This window comes from Nomascus leucogenys, chromosome 13 (genome assembly GCF_006542625.1).
Source record: "Nomascus leucogenys isolate Asia chromosome 13, Asia_NLE_v1, whole genome shotgun sequence".
Classification (NCBI taxonomy): Eukaryota; Metazoa; Chordata; class Mammalia; order Primates; family Hylobatidae; genus Nomascus; species Nomascus leucogenys.
Window position 1 is genome coordinate 13,970,071 of NC_044393.1, and position 19,441 is coordinate 13,989,511.

Sequence of the window (19,441 nt, forward strand, 5' to 3'; positions counted from 1 at the left end):
TGGATCAGATCCGAGGTGTGTGCTGTGCAGGCTGGGAGGGTGGATGTCCCAGGCAGGTCTCCCTTCCCTGGTTGGGACCTGAGCTTCCAACCACAGTCTAGGAAATCTCTGGCTTTCGAAGCTGCACAGCACCAGCTTCCCCATCCCACACCTTTCCCTCTGGGCTGATAAGAGCAGACAATCCCCTGATAGTGGTGTTTGCACAGTCCCTAATCGATTTAAATAGCCACCCTGATTTGTGTGTTAACATGCAGGCAGTAAGGGCACCATGCCAGCCTGCAGAGCCTGCCCCCTACCCCTCACTATCTCCCCAGAGCTTCCATTGTCCCAGGCAGGCCCCAGAAATCAAGGAACGCAGAAGCACGAAAAGGTGTTGAGTTAATAAACACAGACATACATGACGCAGCACTGGGAAGCAAAATCAAATTAAGGGGGTAGGCGGGAAAGGCCTCTCTGAAAAGGTGATGTTTGCACAGAGACCTGAAGGAGGTGAGGGAGGGGCCGTGCAGAGATCTTGGGGAGGGGCATCCAAGGCACAGGGAAGAGCAAATGCAAAGGCCCCGAGGTTGGCACGTGCCTCGTGTGTTTGGGGAACAGAGCAAAGCCATTGTGGCTGGAGGAAATTGATCAAAGGAAAATTGTGGCAGCCCAGCGAGGCACTGGAAGCAGATGTTGTGGGGCCGTGAGGGCCGTGATCTGGATATGGGGCCATGAGAAGCCATTGGTGAGTTTCCCGCAGGGAGTTAACATCATCTGATGCTGCAGGGAAGATGGCTGGGGGTAGGGACAGCCAGGGAGGAGGCGCCTGCCATGGTCCAGCCACGTGAAGATGCCAGCTCAGACCTAAGGGCAGCCCAGACCTGGGTGGAGCAGTGGAGGTGGTAATGAGTTGTCAAATTCTGGAGGAGCTGTGAAAGGTGAGCTGCCAGAATGTGCTTCCAGGTTGGCTGTGGAGGTGAGAGGGAAGAATTAGCTTGACTCCAAGGTTTCTCTCTTGAGAGATGGAAGGGATGAAGCTGTCATTCACAGAGATGGAGAGAGGTCGGCAGAGTAGGCCTGAGGGAGATGCTTGAGATGGCCGCTGGTGAGCTAAGGAGAGGTGTTGAGCAGAAAACTGGAAATCTAGGTCTGGAGGCAGGGAGAGGCTGCTGGAAATAGCAATCTGGGGGTCGGGCTGGGCATGGTGGTTCACACCTGTAATCCCAGCACTTTGGGACGGTGAAACCCTGTCTCCACTAAAAATACAAAAATCAGCTGGGCGTGGTGGTAGGCCTCTATAATCCCAGCTACTGGGGAGGCTGAGACAGGAGAATTGCTTGAACTCGGGAGGCGGAGGTTGCAGTGAGCCAAGATCGCCCCATTGTACTCCAGCCTGGGCGACAGAGTGAGGCTCCTTCTGAAAAGAAAGAAAGAAAGAAAGAAATCTGGGAGTCATCTGTGTCAAGATGGAGCTCCTTATCTTTTAGGCTGGCTGATCACCCCCAGGGGCTGAGTCTCCTGTGCTTCCAGGCTGGGGAGGAGGAAGAGCCAGCAAGGGAGGCTGGGATGGCGCTGCCTGGGAGGTTGGGGGAGAACCAGGGAGGTGGGGGAGAACCAGGGAGGTGGGGGAGAACCACGGAGGGCTTTCAGGGGCCAAGAGGAGAATGTGTTTCCAGGAGTCTTGGGGGTAGACTGGGAACAGCCACCGAGTGGACCAGCAAGGTGGGCAGTAAAGGGACCTTTGGATTTAGCCACGTGGAGGTCATCAGCCACTTTGACAAGCACATTGTTGTCGTGAGTGAATGGGTGAACAAGTGAAGGCCGTAGGAGCCCTGAGCTTTTGTTCCATGTGGAGAAGGGGGAAGAAGTGTTTGGGTTGTGAGTTGGCTCTTAAAGGAGCAGAGTCCTCCATGGACCTTGGGAGAGGGCCTTCCGGGCAGAGGGCACAGTGAGTCCAGAGGTCGGGGATGAGGTTGGAGAAGTCCCAGGCTCGGGTCGTGGCCCGTCCTGTGGGTGGAAGTGGAGTCTGGATCTGACTAAGCTGGAAGGCGGTAAAGACAGGACTGGGACCCAGGACCAAAGCCCATGGATTTGCCCTCAGTGCGTTTACTTGGTCCCTCAGCCACGCCTTCCATCTCCACGCCAGGCCTTTGAGGTGGGCAGGGAGGGGTGAGGAAGTCCCAGCTGGGTGACCTGTGGGGAAATGGAAGCCCCCACAGGCCCAGAGACTACCTCAAGGTCCCCCGTGAGTCAGGGTAGCCTGGGGTGAGCCGTCTCCCATCCCTCTCCTTGTCCCAGTGTTCTGCAGGGAAGGGTGGTAACCAAGCCGAAGCTGCCCCCAGGAGGAGCCGGCTGCCAGCCGCCACCACCCCAAAGCTGGGACAAAGAGGCTTCTGTGTGCCTGTCTGCCACCCCTGCCCCCATTAAAGCAGCCTCAGACGGCAGCCTGGAGTCACTGCCACCGGCAGAGGCTGCAAGATCACGGAGCCAGGGGGAGGGCTCCTCGTCTCCTAAAATGATTCCTGACTTCTGTCCAAAGCACACATCCCTCCCTGCTGGGCAGCCTGCGGGCGTCAGGCCTTGGCCATTGGACAGATGGCAAGACTGAGGCTCAGCAGAGAGCTCACAGGAGCTGTGTTAGGGGGATGCTTGCTGTGTCACGGGACCCACCGGGCCCTTTACCCAGTGGCCCATTTTATTAACTTCTCATAGTTAAGGGAGGTAAATGTCCCCATTCTCCATACCTGGGTGCGAAGGCTCCCTAACCCTAAGGTTGCATCATCCTGAATGACTCTAGTGAGTTTCTGGCTACTCACCAGCAGCCCTGCCTTGCCCCTGCCACTGTGTGACCTTGGGGAGTCCTTACCCTCCTCTGGAAGGTCAGGATGGGGTGGGGCCTGTTACCGTGGACATGAAGTGAGATTGTGCACTTTTTGAAAAATAGACTTTATTTTTTAGAACAAGTTTTCAACTTACAGAAGGATGCGGCAGATAGTACAGAGAGTCCCCATATGCCTGGGGCACGCAGTTTCCTCCATTATTCACATCTTAAATCTTACATTAGTGGGGCACATTTGTTACAGTGTGTGCCAGTGTTGATACATTATCATGAGCTGGAGTCCATGGCTTATTCAGATTGCCTTAGTTCTTCCCTAATGTCCTTCTTCTGTTCCTGGATCCCATCCAGGGTATCACATGGCCTTTAGTTGTCATGTCCCTTTAGGCTCCTCTTGTCCAGTTTTGTTTGTTTGTTTGTTTTTTGAGATGGAGTCTCACTCTGTTGCCAGGCTGGAGTGCAGTGGCACAATCTCGGCCCACTGCAACCTCCGCCTCCCGGGTTCAAGTGATTCTCCTGCCTCAGCCTCCTGAGTAGTTGGGACTACAGGCGCACACCAGCACACCCAGCTAATTTTTGCGTTTTTAGTAGAGATGGAATTTCACCATGTTGGCCAGGATGGTCTCAATCTCCAGACCTCGTGATCCACCCACCTCGGCCTCCCAAAGTGCTGGGATTATAGGAGTGAGCCACCGTGCCTGGCTGACCTTGACGGTTTCGATGAGTGCTAGTCAAGTGTGTTGTAGGCCGCCCCTCTGTTGGTATCTGTCTGGTGTTTTTCTCATGATTAGGCTGGGGTTACGGGTTATGAGGAGGAAGAGTTCAGAGGTTAAGTGCCATTTTCATCACATCATAGCAAAAGTACAGATTGTCAGCATGACTTATCACTGTGATGACTCTGATTCCATGGCTAAGGTAGCAGATGTCAGAGTTCACGATTAAGTTACTCTCGGCTAGGTGTGGTGGCTCATGCCTGTCATCCCAGCACTTTGGGAGGCACTTTAGGATTTGTGAGTGGGTCGCTTGAGCTCAGGAGTTCACTGGTCAGCCTGGACAACATAGGGAGACCTTTGTCTCTACAGCTATAGTCCCAGCTCCTCGTGAGTCTGAGGTGGGAGGATCGCTTGAGCATGGGAGCTCAAGGCTGTGGTGAGCTGTAAATGATACCGCCACACTCCAGTCTGGGCCACAGTGGGAGAGTCTGTCTCAAAAAAACAACAAACAAAAGTTACTCTGCTCCCCCCACTCGTGACGACTCGATCACAACTCACTGCAGCCTCAACCTCCCAGGCTCAAGCAGTCCTCCCACTTCAGCCTCCAGCTAGGACCACAGGCACGTGCCACCACACCTGGCTAATTTTGTTATTTTATATTCAGACAGCGTTTTGCTATGTTGCCCAGGCTGGTACTGAACTCCAGGACTCAAGCAATCCTCCCACCTTGGCCTCCCAAAGTGCTGGGATTATAGGCATGAGCCAATGCACCCAGCTTCCTCCCCTTTCTTTCTTTCTTTTTTTTTTTTTTTTTTTTGAGACAGAGTCTCACTCTATCACCCAGGCTGGAGTGTAGTGTCACAATCTTGGCTCACTGCTACCTCTTCCTCCCAGGTTCAAGTGTGTCTCCTGCCTCAGCCTCCCAAGTAGTTGAGATTACAGTCCTACACCACCATGGCTGGCTAATTTTTGAATTTTTAGTAGACATGGGGTTTCACCATGTTGGCCATGCTGGTCTCGAACTCCTGACCTCAAGTGATCCATCTGCCTCGGCCTCCCAAAGTGCTGGGATTCCAGGTGTGAGCCCCGCGCCCGGCCTCCCTCCTCATTCATACTGTGCTCTCTTTGGAAGGAGGTCACTATACACAGCCCACGCTTAAGGAATGGGAAGTTACGCTCCCAGTGATGCACTTTTTAACACTTCACAAAGCCCCAGTACACAGTGTTAACCCAACTACTGTTTTCTCATCTGTATAATTTTTGTTATTCTCATCTTTGTCATTATCTGTGAGGATTAAGTGTTTAAAATGATTAAGGAGATAAGATGTGGCCTAAGCGAGGCCTTGGTGCCATTCAGGGATTAAAGGAGATAAAACATTTAAGGCATTGGCACGGGGCCTGGTAGTTATAAGTGCTCAATAAATATCAGGTTTGTTTTTTTTTTTCAAAAAGTAGTTGACATCTTAACCCAAAGTAAATGAAGGCAGATGTCTACACATAGACTTGTACACCAATATTCACTGCAGCAGATTCAAAACAGCCCCAAACTGGAAACAGCCCAAATGGCCAACCATGGCCAGGTGGATAAATGCATCATTGTACATCCAGATGGTGGGATACTCAGCCCTAAAAACGGTGAACCACTGCTGATCCACACGACTGCATGGCCCACGCTAGAAGAATTACACTAGTAAAAGAAGCCAGGCTCCAAAGAGCACCTACCATCTGAATCCGTTTACATAAAGTTCTAGAATAGGCAAAATCAGGCTCTGCTGATAGGAGGCAGCTCTATGGTTGCATGGAACAGGGTCAGAAGGGAGCTTAGTGGGACAGGGGAGCCAGCTGTGGGGCTGGAAATGCTTTTTTTTTTTTTTTTTGAGGTGGAGTTTTGCTCTTGTTGCCCAGGCCGGAGTGCAATGGCGTGATCTCAGCTCACTGCAACCTCTACCTCCTGGGTTCAGGCGATTCTCCTGCCTCAGCCTCCCGAGTAGCTGGGATTACAGGCATGCGCCACCACACCTGGCTAATTTTGTACTTTTAGTAGAGACGGGGTTTCTCCATGTTGTTCAGGCTGGTCTCAAACTCCTGACCTCAGGTGATCCGCTCGCCCCGGCCTCCCAAAGTGCTAGAATTACAGGTGTGAGCCACCGTGCCCGGCCTGGAAATGCTTTCTATCGGGGTCAGCACACTATGGCCTGAGGACCAAAACCACTTGTAAACAAGTATTCTGGGAATGCTGTTGATGTCTGCCTTCACACTACAGCTGCAGAGTTGAGGAGCTGCAATGGAGACTGCCTGGCCTGCAAAGCCCAAAATATTTACTGTCTATTTATTTATTTCTGAGATGGAGTCTCAATCTGTCACAATGGAGACTGCATGGCCTGCAAAGCCCAAAATATTTACTGTCCATTTATGTATTTATGTATTTATTTATGAGATGGAGTCTCCATCTGTCACCCAGGCTGGAGTGCAGTGGCACGAGCTCTGCTCACTGTAGCCTCTGCCTCCCAGGTTCAAGCGATTCTCCTGCCTCGGCCTCCTGAGTAGCTGGGACTACAGGTCCGCACCACTACACCCAGCTGATTTTTTTGTGTTTTTAGTAAAGACGGGGTTTCACCATGTTGGCCAGACTGGTATCAAACTCCTGACCTCCAGTGATCCGCCTGCCTCAGCCTCCCAAAGTGCTGGGATTACAGGTGTGAGCCACCGTGCCCGGCCTGCCTGACCCTTTAAAGAAAGTTTGCCAACCTCTTATATTCTGTGTAGGTATAGAATCTCTATCTTAACCTGGGGGGTGGTCAGACAGGTGTGTCTATGCGTAAAAAGGCTGTGAGCTGTGTAAGGCCTATGGCCTTTACTGTTTGTAGGTTATATTCAATTATAACATAAAACGAGCCAAGGTTTAGAGAGGGAAAGGTGCTTGTCCCCATCTCTTAAGGAGCCCAGAACTCGGGGAACAAGGAACCTGGACTCTGAATCCCTTGCAAGGCCCCACCCTTATGACATCCAGTCACTTCTCCTCTGTAGGTATTTCTTTCATGAAGGCAGCATTCATTCATTCATTTATTCTTGAGACAGAGTTTTGCTCTTGTTGCCCAGGCTGGAGTGCAGTGGCGCAATCTCGGCTCACTGCAACCTCCGCCTCCCAGGTTCAAGCCATTCTCCTGCCTCAGCCTCCCGAGTAGCTGGGATTACAGGCACCCACCACCATCCCTGGTTAATTTTTTGTATTTTTTGTAGAGACAAGGTTTCACCATGTTGGCCAGGCTAGTCTTAAACTCCCGACCTCAGGTGATCCGCCCACCTTGGCATCCCAAAGTGCTGGGAGGAGTGCAAAGGCGCGAGCTCTGCAGCTCAGCACTGTACTCCAGCCCAGCCTGAAGGCAGCATTTAGAGATGTCATTAGTCCGAGCTATGGAGACAGGACCTCGAGATACCTCAGTTGACCTCATTAAGCAAGTAAAGATGCTGAGGCCTAGAGTAGGCACAGTGTCACACAGCAATATGGTAGCAAGAGCTGAGGCCCCCAACACTTGATCTAGCTCTGTCATAGCTCTTGGCCACATGGCCTTTTGTCCCTACTGGTAGATAGAGGCATACACAGCATCTCAAAGTATGCAGTAGGAGCTCTAATAATGCCATGGACCTGCTGCAGTGCAGTTTAAGGACACAAAAGGGTGCTGGGTTTGGAGGCAGGTCGACAGGCCCCTTCCCGTCCCACAGCTGCCGTTTCCAGGCCTGACTGGGAGGCAGTGGTTCAACTTCTCCAGGCCTCTTTCTTCATCCAAGAAGGGATGACAAATGAGGCCATCTCAGGGGATGACAAGTGCCATGAAAGAAATGAAGCAGGGAGATGTGAGCGAGAGCAACTGCCCGGGAGGATGGCTTTAGCCAGAAGGGTTGGCTGACCTTCGCTCTGAGCAAGAAGGCTGAGGAGGAGCCAGCACAGGGGATCTGGAGTGGGGGTGGGATGCTGGGTAGAGGAACAGAAAATCCAGAAGCCCTTCTCGGGCTTCCACCTCCCTCGCCTTGTACATCCCCTCCCCTGCCCCTGGCCTGGGTCCACCCTCCCCATCACCAAGGAGCAAGACTGCCCAGACCAGAGCAGGGCCACTGGGTGCACAGACTCTGGGGCCTTACTGAGTCCCAGCCCCTTTACTTCAGCCCAGCCACTGTGCAGTGACACCCTTCAGCCTGTCCTTAGGTGTCTGTGTGCCAGCCAGGAGGTGTAGCTGCCACCTGTCCCCACCTGCCCTCCCGCCCTTATCACCAGGAACTTGCAGGTGCCTGCATGAAGCTGTGCTGCCCCCACCCCCACCACCCCTCCCGTGCTTGGCACCTGTGATGGATACCACAGGGCCTCTGGAAAGTCTGCGTCCAGCGGCTGCCCCTCACCCCGGGCCCAGATGTCAGGATTGCACATTCACGGTGACTTGCATGCTTACTTGTCTCCCTTCAACCATAAGTCTCACTCACCCAGGAGGCATCCAGGGGCTTTTCTGCAGTCTCCACAGTACCCCAAGACCCTGGTCCCCTGTCACCAAGGGGCTAAGGGCACCAGCAGAACTCAGAACCCTGGACAACCAGTTGACACAGACAGACCGAGTCTGGGAAGAGGTTTGTCTGAAGCCCCATGAGCCAGGGGGCTGCACGTGTCATCACTCACAGCTGCCTTTGTCCTCTGCTGGATTTTACAGCGTTCCCCCATAGACATGAGTTCAGTGTCTGACATGTTTCTGTCCCTAGAGCTTATCACGCAGGAGGCCTTTGTGGAGTGTTGCTTAGTTGATTGACTAAATGACAGCAACAATAATATGGCCTGAGGGCTTACTGTGTGCCAAGCACTGCACTTAGTAGTGCTCTACTGAGTTCTGAATAGGTGCCAAGAGCTGGGATGCAGCCACAAACAAGAGACTAAAGCCCTGGCCATGGTGGAGCCAACCTTGTTGGGGGAGAAAATAAACCAGCAAAAGAGCAGTCAGAGGTGCTGAGTGCTTGGAGAACGATATACATAGGAGATCGGAAATGCTGGAAGATGAGGTGGTTGCAATTTTCCATCAGGTGTCCAAGGAGGACATTTGAGTAAACGTCTGAAGGAGGTGAGGGAGTGAGCTGTGTTGCATCTTAGGAAAGAATGTTCCAGGCAGAGGGAACAGCAAATGCAAAGACCCAGAGGCGTGCAAGGGAAAGGGGATAAAGTAGGCCTGGGCTGCAGCGAAAGAGGAGAGTGATGGGAGGCGGCGGGGGTGGAAGCCTCAGTTTCCACCTCTATAAAAATGGGAATAAAAAAGCTACCAACTTACAACAAATGGTGAGAATTCATCAAGATCTAGCCTATAAAGCACTTGTGCTTGGCATTGAGAAAGTGCTCATAAATGTTAGCATCATTCCCTTTTATTTTTATTTTTTTTCAAGACAGTCTCACTCTGTTGGCCAGGCAGGAGTACAGTGGCATGATCTCGACTCACTGCAACCTCCATCTCCCGGTCTCAAGCAATTCTCCTGCTTCAGCCTCCCGAGTAGCTGGGATCATAGGTGTGTGCCACCACACCCGGCTAATTTTTGTATTTTTAGGAGAGATGGGGTTTCACCATGTTGGCCAGGCTAGTCTCGAACTCCTGACCTCAGGTGATCCGCCCACCTCGGCCTCCCAAAGTGCTGGGATTACAGGCGTGAGCCACGGTGCCCAGTCGCATCATTCCCATTTTACAAGAGGAAACTGGGCACAGAGAGGCTAAATAACATGTGCAACGTCACAGCTAGTGAGTGCCAGAACTGGAATTTGAGTCCAAATCTACTGAACCGTCAAGTGAGTGAATGGTGTTGGAGTCTCTGAGGGAACCCTACTCAAGTTCCAAACAGACTGAGAAGAGAAACAAGGAAAAGGCTGCTGGAGACCAAATGATCATGTTTATTGCTGATAAAAGCTGGAGGGGTGGGGGTGGAGCAGCGAGGCTTCTATCTGCAGGTAAGGTACTTTCTTTTTTTTTTTGAGATGGAGTCTCACTCTGTCGCCCAGGCTGGAGTGCAGTGGTGCGATCTCAGCTCACTGCAACCTCCGCCTCCTGGGTTCAAGTGATTCTCCTGCCTCAGCCTCCCGAGTAGTTGGGACTACGGGCGCATGCCACCACGCCTGGCTAATTTTTGTGGTTTTAGTAGAGACAGGGTTTCACCATATTGGTCAGGCTATTCTCGAACTCCTGACCTCAAGTGATCCGCCTGCCTCAGCCTCCCAAAGTGCTGGGATTACAAAGCATGAGCCACCGCACCTGGCCAAGGTACTTTCTTTGTAACACCAAACCCAGAAGGACATTGCTCCAGTTCCAGGCAGCACCGGTGCAGAGCAGGCTTTCCCTATGTGGGGCAGAGAGAAGGGCACGGCCTGCTCCTAGTAGGGAAAGGTTGAGCTGATCTGAGCATGCCCACTTTATGCTCTCCAGACTCTCCAAGCACATGAGTCTTGGCATCTCCCCTGGGCACAGCAAGTGACAGGCAGGAGTGTTAAGCCTGAGGCTCCATCTTCAGGGAAGAAAACATCCCAACTAGAGAAGAAGGGACACCTTCCCCTCCTAACAAATGAATGAGTGGTTCTGATTGGGGGGGGTGCAGGGATGTCCCTTCACTCACCCTCTTCTTGTCCACAGTTGCAGGGGCTCTCATTGCTGACTTCTTGTCTGGCCTGGTACACTGGGGTGCTGACACATGGGGCTCTGTGGAGCTGCCCATTGTGGGGAAGGTGAGTATGTTGACCTAACCATGTCCTCAAGAAGGAGGTTGGGCTGTATGGCCTTGAGTGAGTCCCCTTTCTTCTCTAAGACTGTTCCCTATCTAAAAGATGGGAACCATCATTGCAGCCTGTCCCTCACCCCTGTCATGCAAGACTAGAACAGGAGTCCCTTGGGATTTTGGAAGCAAAAGCATCAGGCTTGGGATGGTCTAAGAGTTTAGATATGTGCCTGCCTCATCAGAACCCCTGAATTTGGGGGTGTCTTGCTTTTCCGTTGTCTCCCCTTGCTGTTTGAACTGCATTTTATCCTGTATTAGTGACACTTTTTTGGTTTTGACAGAAAATCTAAACTGGCTTAGGCAAACAAGGGTACTGATTCATGTAACTGAAGATTTCAGGGTTAGAGCCAAATTAAGGTATGGCTGCATCCAGTAGGACCGACAGACCCCATTCTTCAGGCGCAGTCTTCTTCCATCTCTATCTCTACTTTCCCCTCATGAGGTGGCCAGTGTGCTTTCTCACCGCCCAGAGAGACATCCTTCCAGCTCCCAGGAAAAGAGAACTGTCCTTCTTCTGCCAGGAGAACAGCATTTCTCCTTCCCTGTAGTTTCCGCCAACTGAAGTCCCACGGCTCACTCCCATTGGCCCAGATTGGGTCACGGTGCTGGGCCCTCAGGCAGTCACTGGCCAGAGGGAGGAGACGCTATGATTGGCCAGGCCTGGTCACATGTTCTTTCTTAACCCGGGGCGAGGTCAGCCTTGTCAGAAGAGCCTGGACTAAGGATGGGAGGCTGTTACCCCAGGAGGTGCAGGGAGTCCAGAGGGTCCCATCTTTTGCTTAGAGGGACCTCCTCAACTGCCTTGGGGTGGGGAGGAAGGGCGGAGTTTGTCTCCAAGCCCCCTCACAGCACCGGTAGAGAGACTGAGGCCCAGAGGCAGACAGTGCCAACCCAAAGCCCCTCCGGGGTCATTTCGGCTCATCTCCCCAAAGGCTGGATGGGGTCTGTGTCTGGCAGTGGGCCAGGTGGGAATGTTCAGGCATCCCGGGTGGAGGGAACTTAGGATCAAAGGCAGGAGGTGAGCCCAGGGTGAATGTGTTTAGGGGGCGGTGGAGAGCAGCTGACCACCTTAGGCTGACTGCTGGGGCTGTGTCCCTCTCAACTCCAGGCTTTCATCCGACCCTTCCGGGAGCACCACATTGACCCTACAGCTATCACACGACACGACTTCATCGAGACCAACGGGGACAACTGCCTGGTGACGCTGCTGCCGCTGCTAAACATGGCCTACAAGTTCCGCACCCACAGCCCTGGTGAGACACCCAACTAGTGGTGGGCTGGGAGGGGGCCTTGGGGCAAGGCGACCAGGAGCCTGGGCTTTGTTTGGCTCTTATGGTGTTTTAAAGGTTTTTCATGTTTATGTAAAATCAGGAAACCTGACATAAAGATGGAGGTTTCCAGCTTCTCTTGCATCTCCTCTGGCCCCCCTGGGTCCATGTTCCCACCTGGCCTCACTGGGTGGGAGCTGAGCTGCAGCCACTGCCTTTGACAGGATGCGTCTTTCCAGTTTACCACCGTCCCCACTACTCCTTGCTTCCCTGCACCCAACCCACCTTGTTCATTTGTGTTACCCACCTGGCAGGGCTTCTGGGGTTTTGCTACCATGGCCTAGTGGAAAACGTTTAGACTGTGAAAACAGGGCCTGCCTATTTTTAGAGGGACTGGTCTCAAAGTAAGTGATTTCACCACTCTGAGCCTCAGTTGCCTTATCTGTCAGGTGGAGGTAGGGTGGGGCCCGGTCCTGTTCTGGCACCTTAACACCCGTTGGTTCTTCAGGCAGCCTCCGGTGGGTAGAGGTGCTGAGGACGTGTAGCGTAGTGGGTGCTATGGCACCCTGCCCATCCCCTTCCCTGGGGGTGCACCCATCCCCTGCTTCTGTGCGTGGTGGCTGCTGACAGCTCCCAGCTTCTCCAGGGATGGAGGGGAGGTCCCGCCTCTCCCCTTTGGGATAAGGCTGGAGCCAGTGACTGAAACGCCTCCGAGGCTAGTCCCTTTGCCTCTCAGTGGGTCTAATTCTAAAGAGCCGTTAACACCTCAGAGCTCCTTGCAGGAAGAGAGGGAGACAGGACGCCACCCACCCCATCTTTGCTCTGCTCTTCCCCTGCCATGTCTTGCTTCCCTCCCTCCCTCCCTTCAAGGTTTTTTCCTGAAGAGGCTCCCTTGATAAATCACATACACAAGAACCTGTTTCAGGCTCCACTTCTAGGGAAGCTGGGTGAAGGCATCATTCCTGTTTTCCTGATGGGGAAATTAAGCCTCTAAGAGGCAGAGTCACCGACCCAGCTCATACCACCAAGAAATGTCGGCAGAGATTGGAACCCAGCTCCAGCTGACTCCGGTCTACATTCCTAGCCATTGCCATGCTTATGCCATTATCCTATTACGCCTGCTTCCTGAGCAGGAGGAAAGCCTGAAGCCCAGGGCAAAACCTGAGCTTGCCTGTGGCCCTGCAGGGGGTGGAACAGAATCCTGGGTGCTTGCCCAGCACAGGAGTTGTCCAGGGGCAGGTGGTGAGGGCCAGTTGGGGTGGGTTTCCCGTCCCGAGTGACAGCTGTGCCATCCCCCCCGTCCCCAACCTGCAGAAGCCCTGGAGCAGCTATACCCCTGGGAGTGCTTCGTCTTCTGCCTGATCATCTTTGGCACCTTCACCAACCAGATCCACAAGTGGTCGCACACGTACTTTGGGCTGCCACGCTGGGTCACCCTCCTGCAGGACTGGCATGTCATCCTGCCACGTAAACACCATCGCATCCACCACGTCTCACCCCACGAGACCTACTTCTGCATCACCACAGGTGCGGCCACCAGTGGCGTGGAATGGGCTTTCCCCACCCCAGCCACTGCACCATCTTCGAGGTCAGGAGGTCAGAGATCACAGCGGGAGGTCACACAGTCCTTGCCCTCTGGGAACAGTCTCTCAGATCATGCCTTTATTGAGCACCTACTGTGTGCCAGGCACTATTCTAGGTGCTGAGGACACAGTAAATGTGACAGACAAAGCCCTCTCCCCCGACTTCATGGCATTGTGATTCCAGCCACCCATCATCTCGTATTTATTGAGCATATGCCACGGTGCTTTGGGCGTAGGCTCCTGCAGCAAACAAAATAGCATGAATCAGCTGGGCGCAGTGGCTCATGCCTGGAATCCCAGCACTTTGGAAGGCCGAGGCAGGTGGATCACTTGAGGTCAGGAGTTGGAGACCAGCCTGGCCAACATGGTGAAACCCCATCTCTACTAAAAATTAAAAAAAAAAAAAATTAGTCGGGTGTGGTGGCGGGCACCTGTAATCCCAGCTACTTGGGTGGCTGAGGCAAGAGAATTGCTTGAACCTGGGAGGCGGAGGTTGCAGTAAGCTGAAATCGCACCACTGCACTCCAGCCTAGGTGACAGAGACTGTCTCAAAAAAAAAAAAAAAACATGGATCCTTCCCCTTGTGGCACTCACCGTCTAGTGAGGGAGCTGGAACAAATGAATAAAATGTGTAGTGCGGCTAATGGTGCTAACTGCTATGGAGGAAAATAAAGCAGGGGTGGGAGAAGGAAGTGGGGGGCTTTGCCTCTTAAATGGGGTGGTCAGGGAAGGTGACACTTGAACAAAGACCCCGAGGAGCTGAGGAACAAAGCCGTGCAGATCTCTGTGGGAGGCACTCTAGGCAGCAGGAACAGTAGGTGCGAAGGCCCTGAGGCTGGCCTTTGCTTGCTTGGTGTGTTTCCGGAATGGCAAAGAAGCTCCTGACTGGAGTTGAGGCAGAGCAATGGAAGAGGGAGGAGAGAAGGGGGCAGAGCAATGGAAGAGGGAGAAGTGGGCAGAGCAATGGAAGAGGGAGGAGAGAAGTGTGGGAGGGCCCTGAAGATAGATGAGCACAGATTAGAGCAAAGGTAACAGGAAGCAGCAGGCCAGAGGCAGGAACGTGCCCGGTGCAGTGGAGGAAGGGAAAGGAGGCCCATGTGCCATGCTCAGTTAGCAGCCAGTGTGAAAGAGGTGAGGTGAACTGGGAGTTTCTCTGGAGCCAGCTGGGCTGCTTTCAAGGTTAAGTGTATCAGGTGCTGTCAAGTTGGGCCACCTCAGGCCTAACTCTCAGCTTCTCCACGTGTGCCTTTAGGAAACTCACACACCTCCCTGGGGACCACTTTTCTCCTCACAAAATAGGGCTGCAGCCCCCTCCTTCATATATCACCTTCTTAGGGCTATAGTGGGAATGGCAAATGCAGTGTTTGGCGTATAGTAGGTACTTGATAAATTACAGCTACTATTTTTCTTTTAAGTCTTTCTGGAAACAGAACTGAGAACCACAAAAAAAATACTTGTTTATGTCCTATAATTGTGCTCCTTGGAGGGCAGGTGGAGGGATTAGAATTCAGGCTATTTAGGAAATGGGTTAACTACTTAGGCAGGGCTGGGTTCCAATCCTGGTTTGGCCACCTGCTAATTGGGAAACTCTTCTCTAAGCCTCAGTGTGCTCATGTGGAAAATGGGACTGATATTAGTGTCTACCTCATGGTGAGCTGGAAGGCTGTAAGATTGTGAGCAACATTTATTCAGCACCTACTCTGCGCCTGGCTGTATTCTAAGCACTGAGGATCAGCAGTGAAAGAACATGGTGTTTTGCATTTTGGGGATGATGTTCCAGTTGGGGATTGGGGGGTAAACAAACACAGAACAGGAAAGTAGAGAATTAACGAAGATGGTTACAGGTTATCATAAAGGCTATAAAGAAATGAAAGAGGGTGGCCTGTCATGGTTCACGCCTGTAATCCCAGCACTTTAGGAGGCCAAAGCGAGAGGATTGCTTGAGCCCAGGAGTTCAAGACCAGCCTATATAAGACAAGACCCCATCTGCATTAAAAAAATTATAAATAGAGCCAGGCGCAGTGGCTCATGCCTGTAATCCCAGCACTTTGGGAGGCCGAGGCAGGCGGATCACGAGGTCAAGAGATCGAGACCATTCTGGCCAACATGGTGAAACCCAGTCTCTACTAAAAATACAAAAATTAGCTGGGCATGGTGGTGTGCACCTGTAGTCTCAGTCACACTGAGGCAGGAGGGTCGCTTGAACCGGGGAGGTGGAGGTTGCAGTGAGCCGAGATCGCCCCTCTGCACTCCAGCCTGGCCACAGAGTGAGACTCTGTCTCAAAATGAATGAATGAATGAATGAATGAATGAATAAATAAATAAAGGGTAATGTGAGAAACCTGGGGTGCTGCCTAAGTGGATGATCAGGGAAGGCTTCCTGGCAGAGGTAGCGTTTGAGCTGAGTGATAAGGCCATCACAGTGCCTGGTATATAGTAAGTGCTCAAATATAAGTAAGTGCCTGGTATGTAGTAAGAAAGTAGATGAATATGGGGGTTGGAGGCCTGAGTGGCCCCAGGCCCATTGGTGGGAGGCCCCCACTTCCAGTTCCTTGGCCGGTCCCTGTGTCCTATCCTGTACTGACTCACTCCTCATTGGGCCCCTCCAGCCCAGTGAAGGTCAGCTCTCTCCCAATGTCCCCTTGACTACTCTCTCCCATTCAACCTCCCGCTGCCATTTCTACTGCAGGCTGGCTCAACTACCCTCTGGAGAAGATAGGCTTCTGGCGACGCCTGGAGGACCTCATCCAGGGCCTGACGGGCGAGAAGCCTCGGGCAGATGACATGAAATGGGCCCAGAAGATCAAATAACTTCTCCAAGCCTGCTACCTGGTTGCCAACCTTCCCTAGCCCCCAAACCGAAGCCATCTGCCAAATTCCAGCCTCTTTGAGCTGGCCCCTCCAGATGGAGAGGACATCTCCTGGGCTGGGCCCAGGTACCCCCAGCCCACCCCTCATGACACAGAATACTTGAGCCACTGATTTTTCATTTCCTTTTTTTGTTTTTTTTTTTTTTCCTCGGCCCCTCCTCAGCCACCTGAGCTGCTCTGTCTGCAAGCCTGACTCTGCCAGCCTCCCCTGGTGAGAGGAGGTTTACCCACTCCCTGCACGCCTGCCGTCCCTGCCCTGCTGGGCGCCCCTTCAGTGTGGCTGGCGTTGGGGCCACTGAGTTGCCTCTCTCCCTTCTTGTCTGGCCCCAGTGGTCTGGGGAGCCCCCAGGCACACCTAAGCATCGCGGAGCATTGTTCTGCCACGGCCCTGCATACTGACCCCGGAAGGCTGGGCAGGTGGGCAGCCCCAGCCACCACCTTCAGCCTAGCCTGTCCCCCAAGGATGGTGAAGCTCAGCAGGGGTCTGAGGGTAGCCGGCCAGAAGAGGCTGGAACCTCCTGCTCAAGTCTAGACCCCTACTTCTCTGCTGCCCCCACCCTGCCAGAGCTGATGTTTCCAATACCAGGATGTCTTCACAGGGCACAGCCCCTGCAGAGGGTCTTGGTCATTTGGAAGAGGACACAGTATCCCCTCTGGCCAGAGTATGTCAGAGAAGGAAGAGTAGGACTTTTTTGTTTTTTTTTTTTTTAAAGGTGCTTGCTTGTTTAATGTAAATAATAGAAAGCCTTAATATCTTTTCTGTAACACGGAGTAATATTTTAATGTCATGTTTTGGATGTACATAATATATTTATAACAAAGCAGCAAGAGTCTACTTAACCTTGGCTGCCTTGTGGTGTTTCCTGGCTGGGTGGGGTGGGGAGTATCAAGGAACCTTGGACGTGAGGCCCCACTCTCGCCCCATTCCCAGCTCCCCACAACCCTGGCCTCAGGATGAGAGCTGTCACCTGAGACAGTGAATTAATGTTGACCTCTGCTCCAAAGCCTTTTGGAGGGGATTGGGTGAGGACAGTGGTCTTTCCTGTTGATCATGATGATAAAGTAATGATGGCTGATCCCTATTTGTGACTTCCTTCAGCAAATATTCACCGGCACCTGGTGTGTGCCAGGCTCTGTCCTGTACACAGGTACAGCAATGAAAGAACCAACAAAGACCTGTCCTGGTGGAGCTGACCTCCTGGGGAAAGAGTCAATAAACAAATACGTGCACATGGAAATTCAGGTGGTGATTTGTGAAGAAAATCAAACAGGACAGAACCACAGTGGAAAAGCAGGTTTGGTGCTGCTTTGGCAGAGTGGTCATGAAGGGCCTCTGAGCTGAGACCTGGAGGAGGAGAGGAGGTCAGACACGAAAGAAGTGAGGGAAGAGGCCTCCTCATGGGACAGCAAGTACACAGGCCCTGAGGCAAGAACAAGCTTGGGGCCGCACGTAGTGGCTCACTCACGCCTGTAATCCCAGCACTTTGGAAGGCTGAGGCAGACAGATCACCTGAGGTCAGGAGTTCTAGACCAGCCTGGCCAACATGGTGAAGCCCTGTCTCTACTAAAATATACAAAAATTAGCCGGGCGTGGTGGCAGACGACTTTATCCCAGCTACTTGAGAGGCAGAGGCAGGAGAATCATTCGAACCAGGGAGGTGGAGGTTGCAGTGAGCTGAGATCTAGCCATTGCACTCAAACCTGGGGGATAAGAGCGAGACTTGGCTCAGAGAAAAAAAAAAAAAGAACAAGCTTGGGATTTTAAGAGATGGTGAGGCAGCCACTGTGGCTGGACTAGAGTGAGCTAAGGAAAAATGGAAGACAAGGTTGGGAAAACATGGACTTGGTATACAGACACTCAGGCTGAGATGAGTGGGGAGCTGCTGGTCATTTTATTTATTTGTATTTATTACTATTTTTTTAGAGACAGGTTCATGCTCTGTCACCCAGGCTAAAGTACAGAGGTGTAATAGCTCACAGCAACCTTGAACTCCTAGACACAAACTTTCCTCCTGAGTGGCTGAGACTAGCACATGCCACCACACCTGGCTTGGCTATTTTTTTTTTATTATTATTAAGAAATAGGGTCTCACTATGTTGTCCAGGTTGGTCTTGAACTCCTGGCCTCAAGTGATCCGCCTTGGCCTTCCAAAGTGCTGGAATTTTAGGTATGAGCCACTGCACCAAGTCAGGACATTATAGACAAATTAGTAACTTATTTATTGGTTGAATAAGTAATTATAAGGCATCTCCTGTGAACTAGGTACCGTGACTCTGTAGTGAATGCTACAGACATAGTCAATAGCTAGTCTAGGCTAGATAGTTTCTGCAATATTAGCCAGAAAAAAGAAAGCCTGTTGGGGACAGGGAAATGCCCAGGAGACTCCAGAGCAGTCACAGATAATGACATTTCTGAGTAGCTGGGATTACAGGCGCCCACCACCATGCCTGGCTAATTTTTGTATTTTTAGTAGAGATGGGGTTTCAGCATGTTGGCCAGGCTGGTCTCGAACTCTTGACCTCAGGTGATCCACCCACCTTGGCCTCCCAAAGTGTTGGGATTACAGGCATGAGCCACTGCGCCCAGTCATGACGTTTATTTTTTAAGATGTGACCCATAATGCCATTTTCCTTTGCCCACTAGACTTTTGATTTGTGACTATGCCTGAGGGGACCACACAAGGAAGGGTATTAGAATTCGACAACTCATAAATGACAGAAATTTAAAGCAAACAGCTAAAATAATTGTATTAGCTCATAAAACAGAAAAGTCTACAGGTGTTCTGAGTTAAGGTTTGGCAGGACCCAGGGGCTCACATGATTCATCAAAACGTGGTCTCTCTAAGCTCTGTTTTTCTGGGTTGAGACTTACTAGACCAGCTCAGCAATCTCAGTGGAAAGTGCATTCCCAGTAGTTGCAGTGGAAGTCCCAGGGCAGGCTCTCATTGGCCTGGACTGGGTCATGTGCCCACCCCTGAACCAATCACATTGGCCAGTGGGGTGAAATGCTCTGGTTGCCCAGGGCTGAAAAATGTCCATCTGGATTTGCAGGGTTGTGATCACCTCTTCCTAAGGCATTACTACAAAAAGAAGTCAATGCTGGATGGGACAGGCAGCTAAATTCTTTAGAGGCCATAGGAGTAGCCGCATGACTGTGGTGTTGGTTTCCAGGCCCCACCAATCTGTCAGTTCCCCTGGAGCCGACGGAAAAAAAACCCTCAGCCTGAGTCCAGAGAGGTAAAGTGACTCCCCCAAGGTCCCACAGGTAGTAAGGGTAGAGCAGGCCTCAGACTCAGACCATTTCACTTCTGAATTCTGGGGGCTGGAAAAAAATCCTTCTCAAAACCAGAAGGTGTGCTGCATTGGGTCTGAGAGTGTTGGGGCCACTTGTGAGATCAGGGACTTG

General features: G+C 52.1%; 1 protein-coding gene across 1 annotated transcript in view; it reads left to right on the plus strand.

Moving 5' to 3' along the window:
• LOC100594969 (transmembrane protein 189) overlaps positions 1 to 17,273 on the plus strand; it is a 29,848-nt gene extending 12,575 nt beyond the window's left edge. The window contains exons 3-6 of the mRNA XM_003252927.4: positions 10,173 to 10,264; positions 11,423 to 11,567; positions 12,897 to 13,109; positions 15,855 to 17,273. Coding sequence (XP_003252975.2) covers positions 10,173 to 10,264; positions 11,423 to 11,567; positions 12,897 to 13,109; positions 15,855 to 15,976 — 572 coding nt within the window. The 3' untranslated portion in view covers positions 15,977 to 17,273. The remainder of the gene's footprint in view (positions 1 to 10,172; positions 10,265 to 11,422; positions 11,568 to 12,896; positions 13,110 to 15,854) is intronic.
• Positions 17,274 to 19,441: the final 2,168 nt, after the last annotated feature.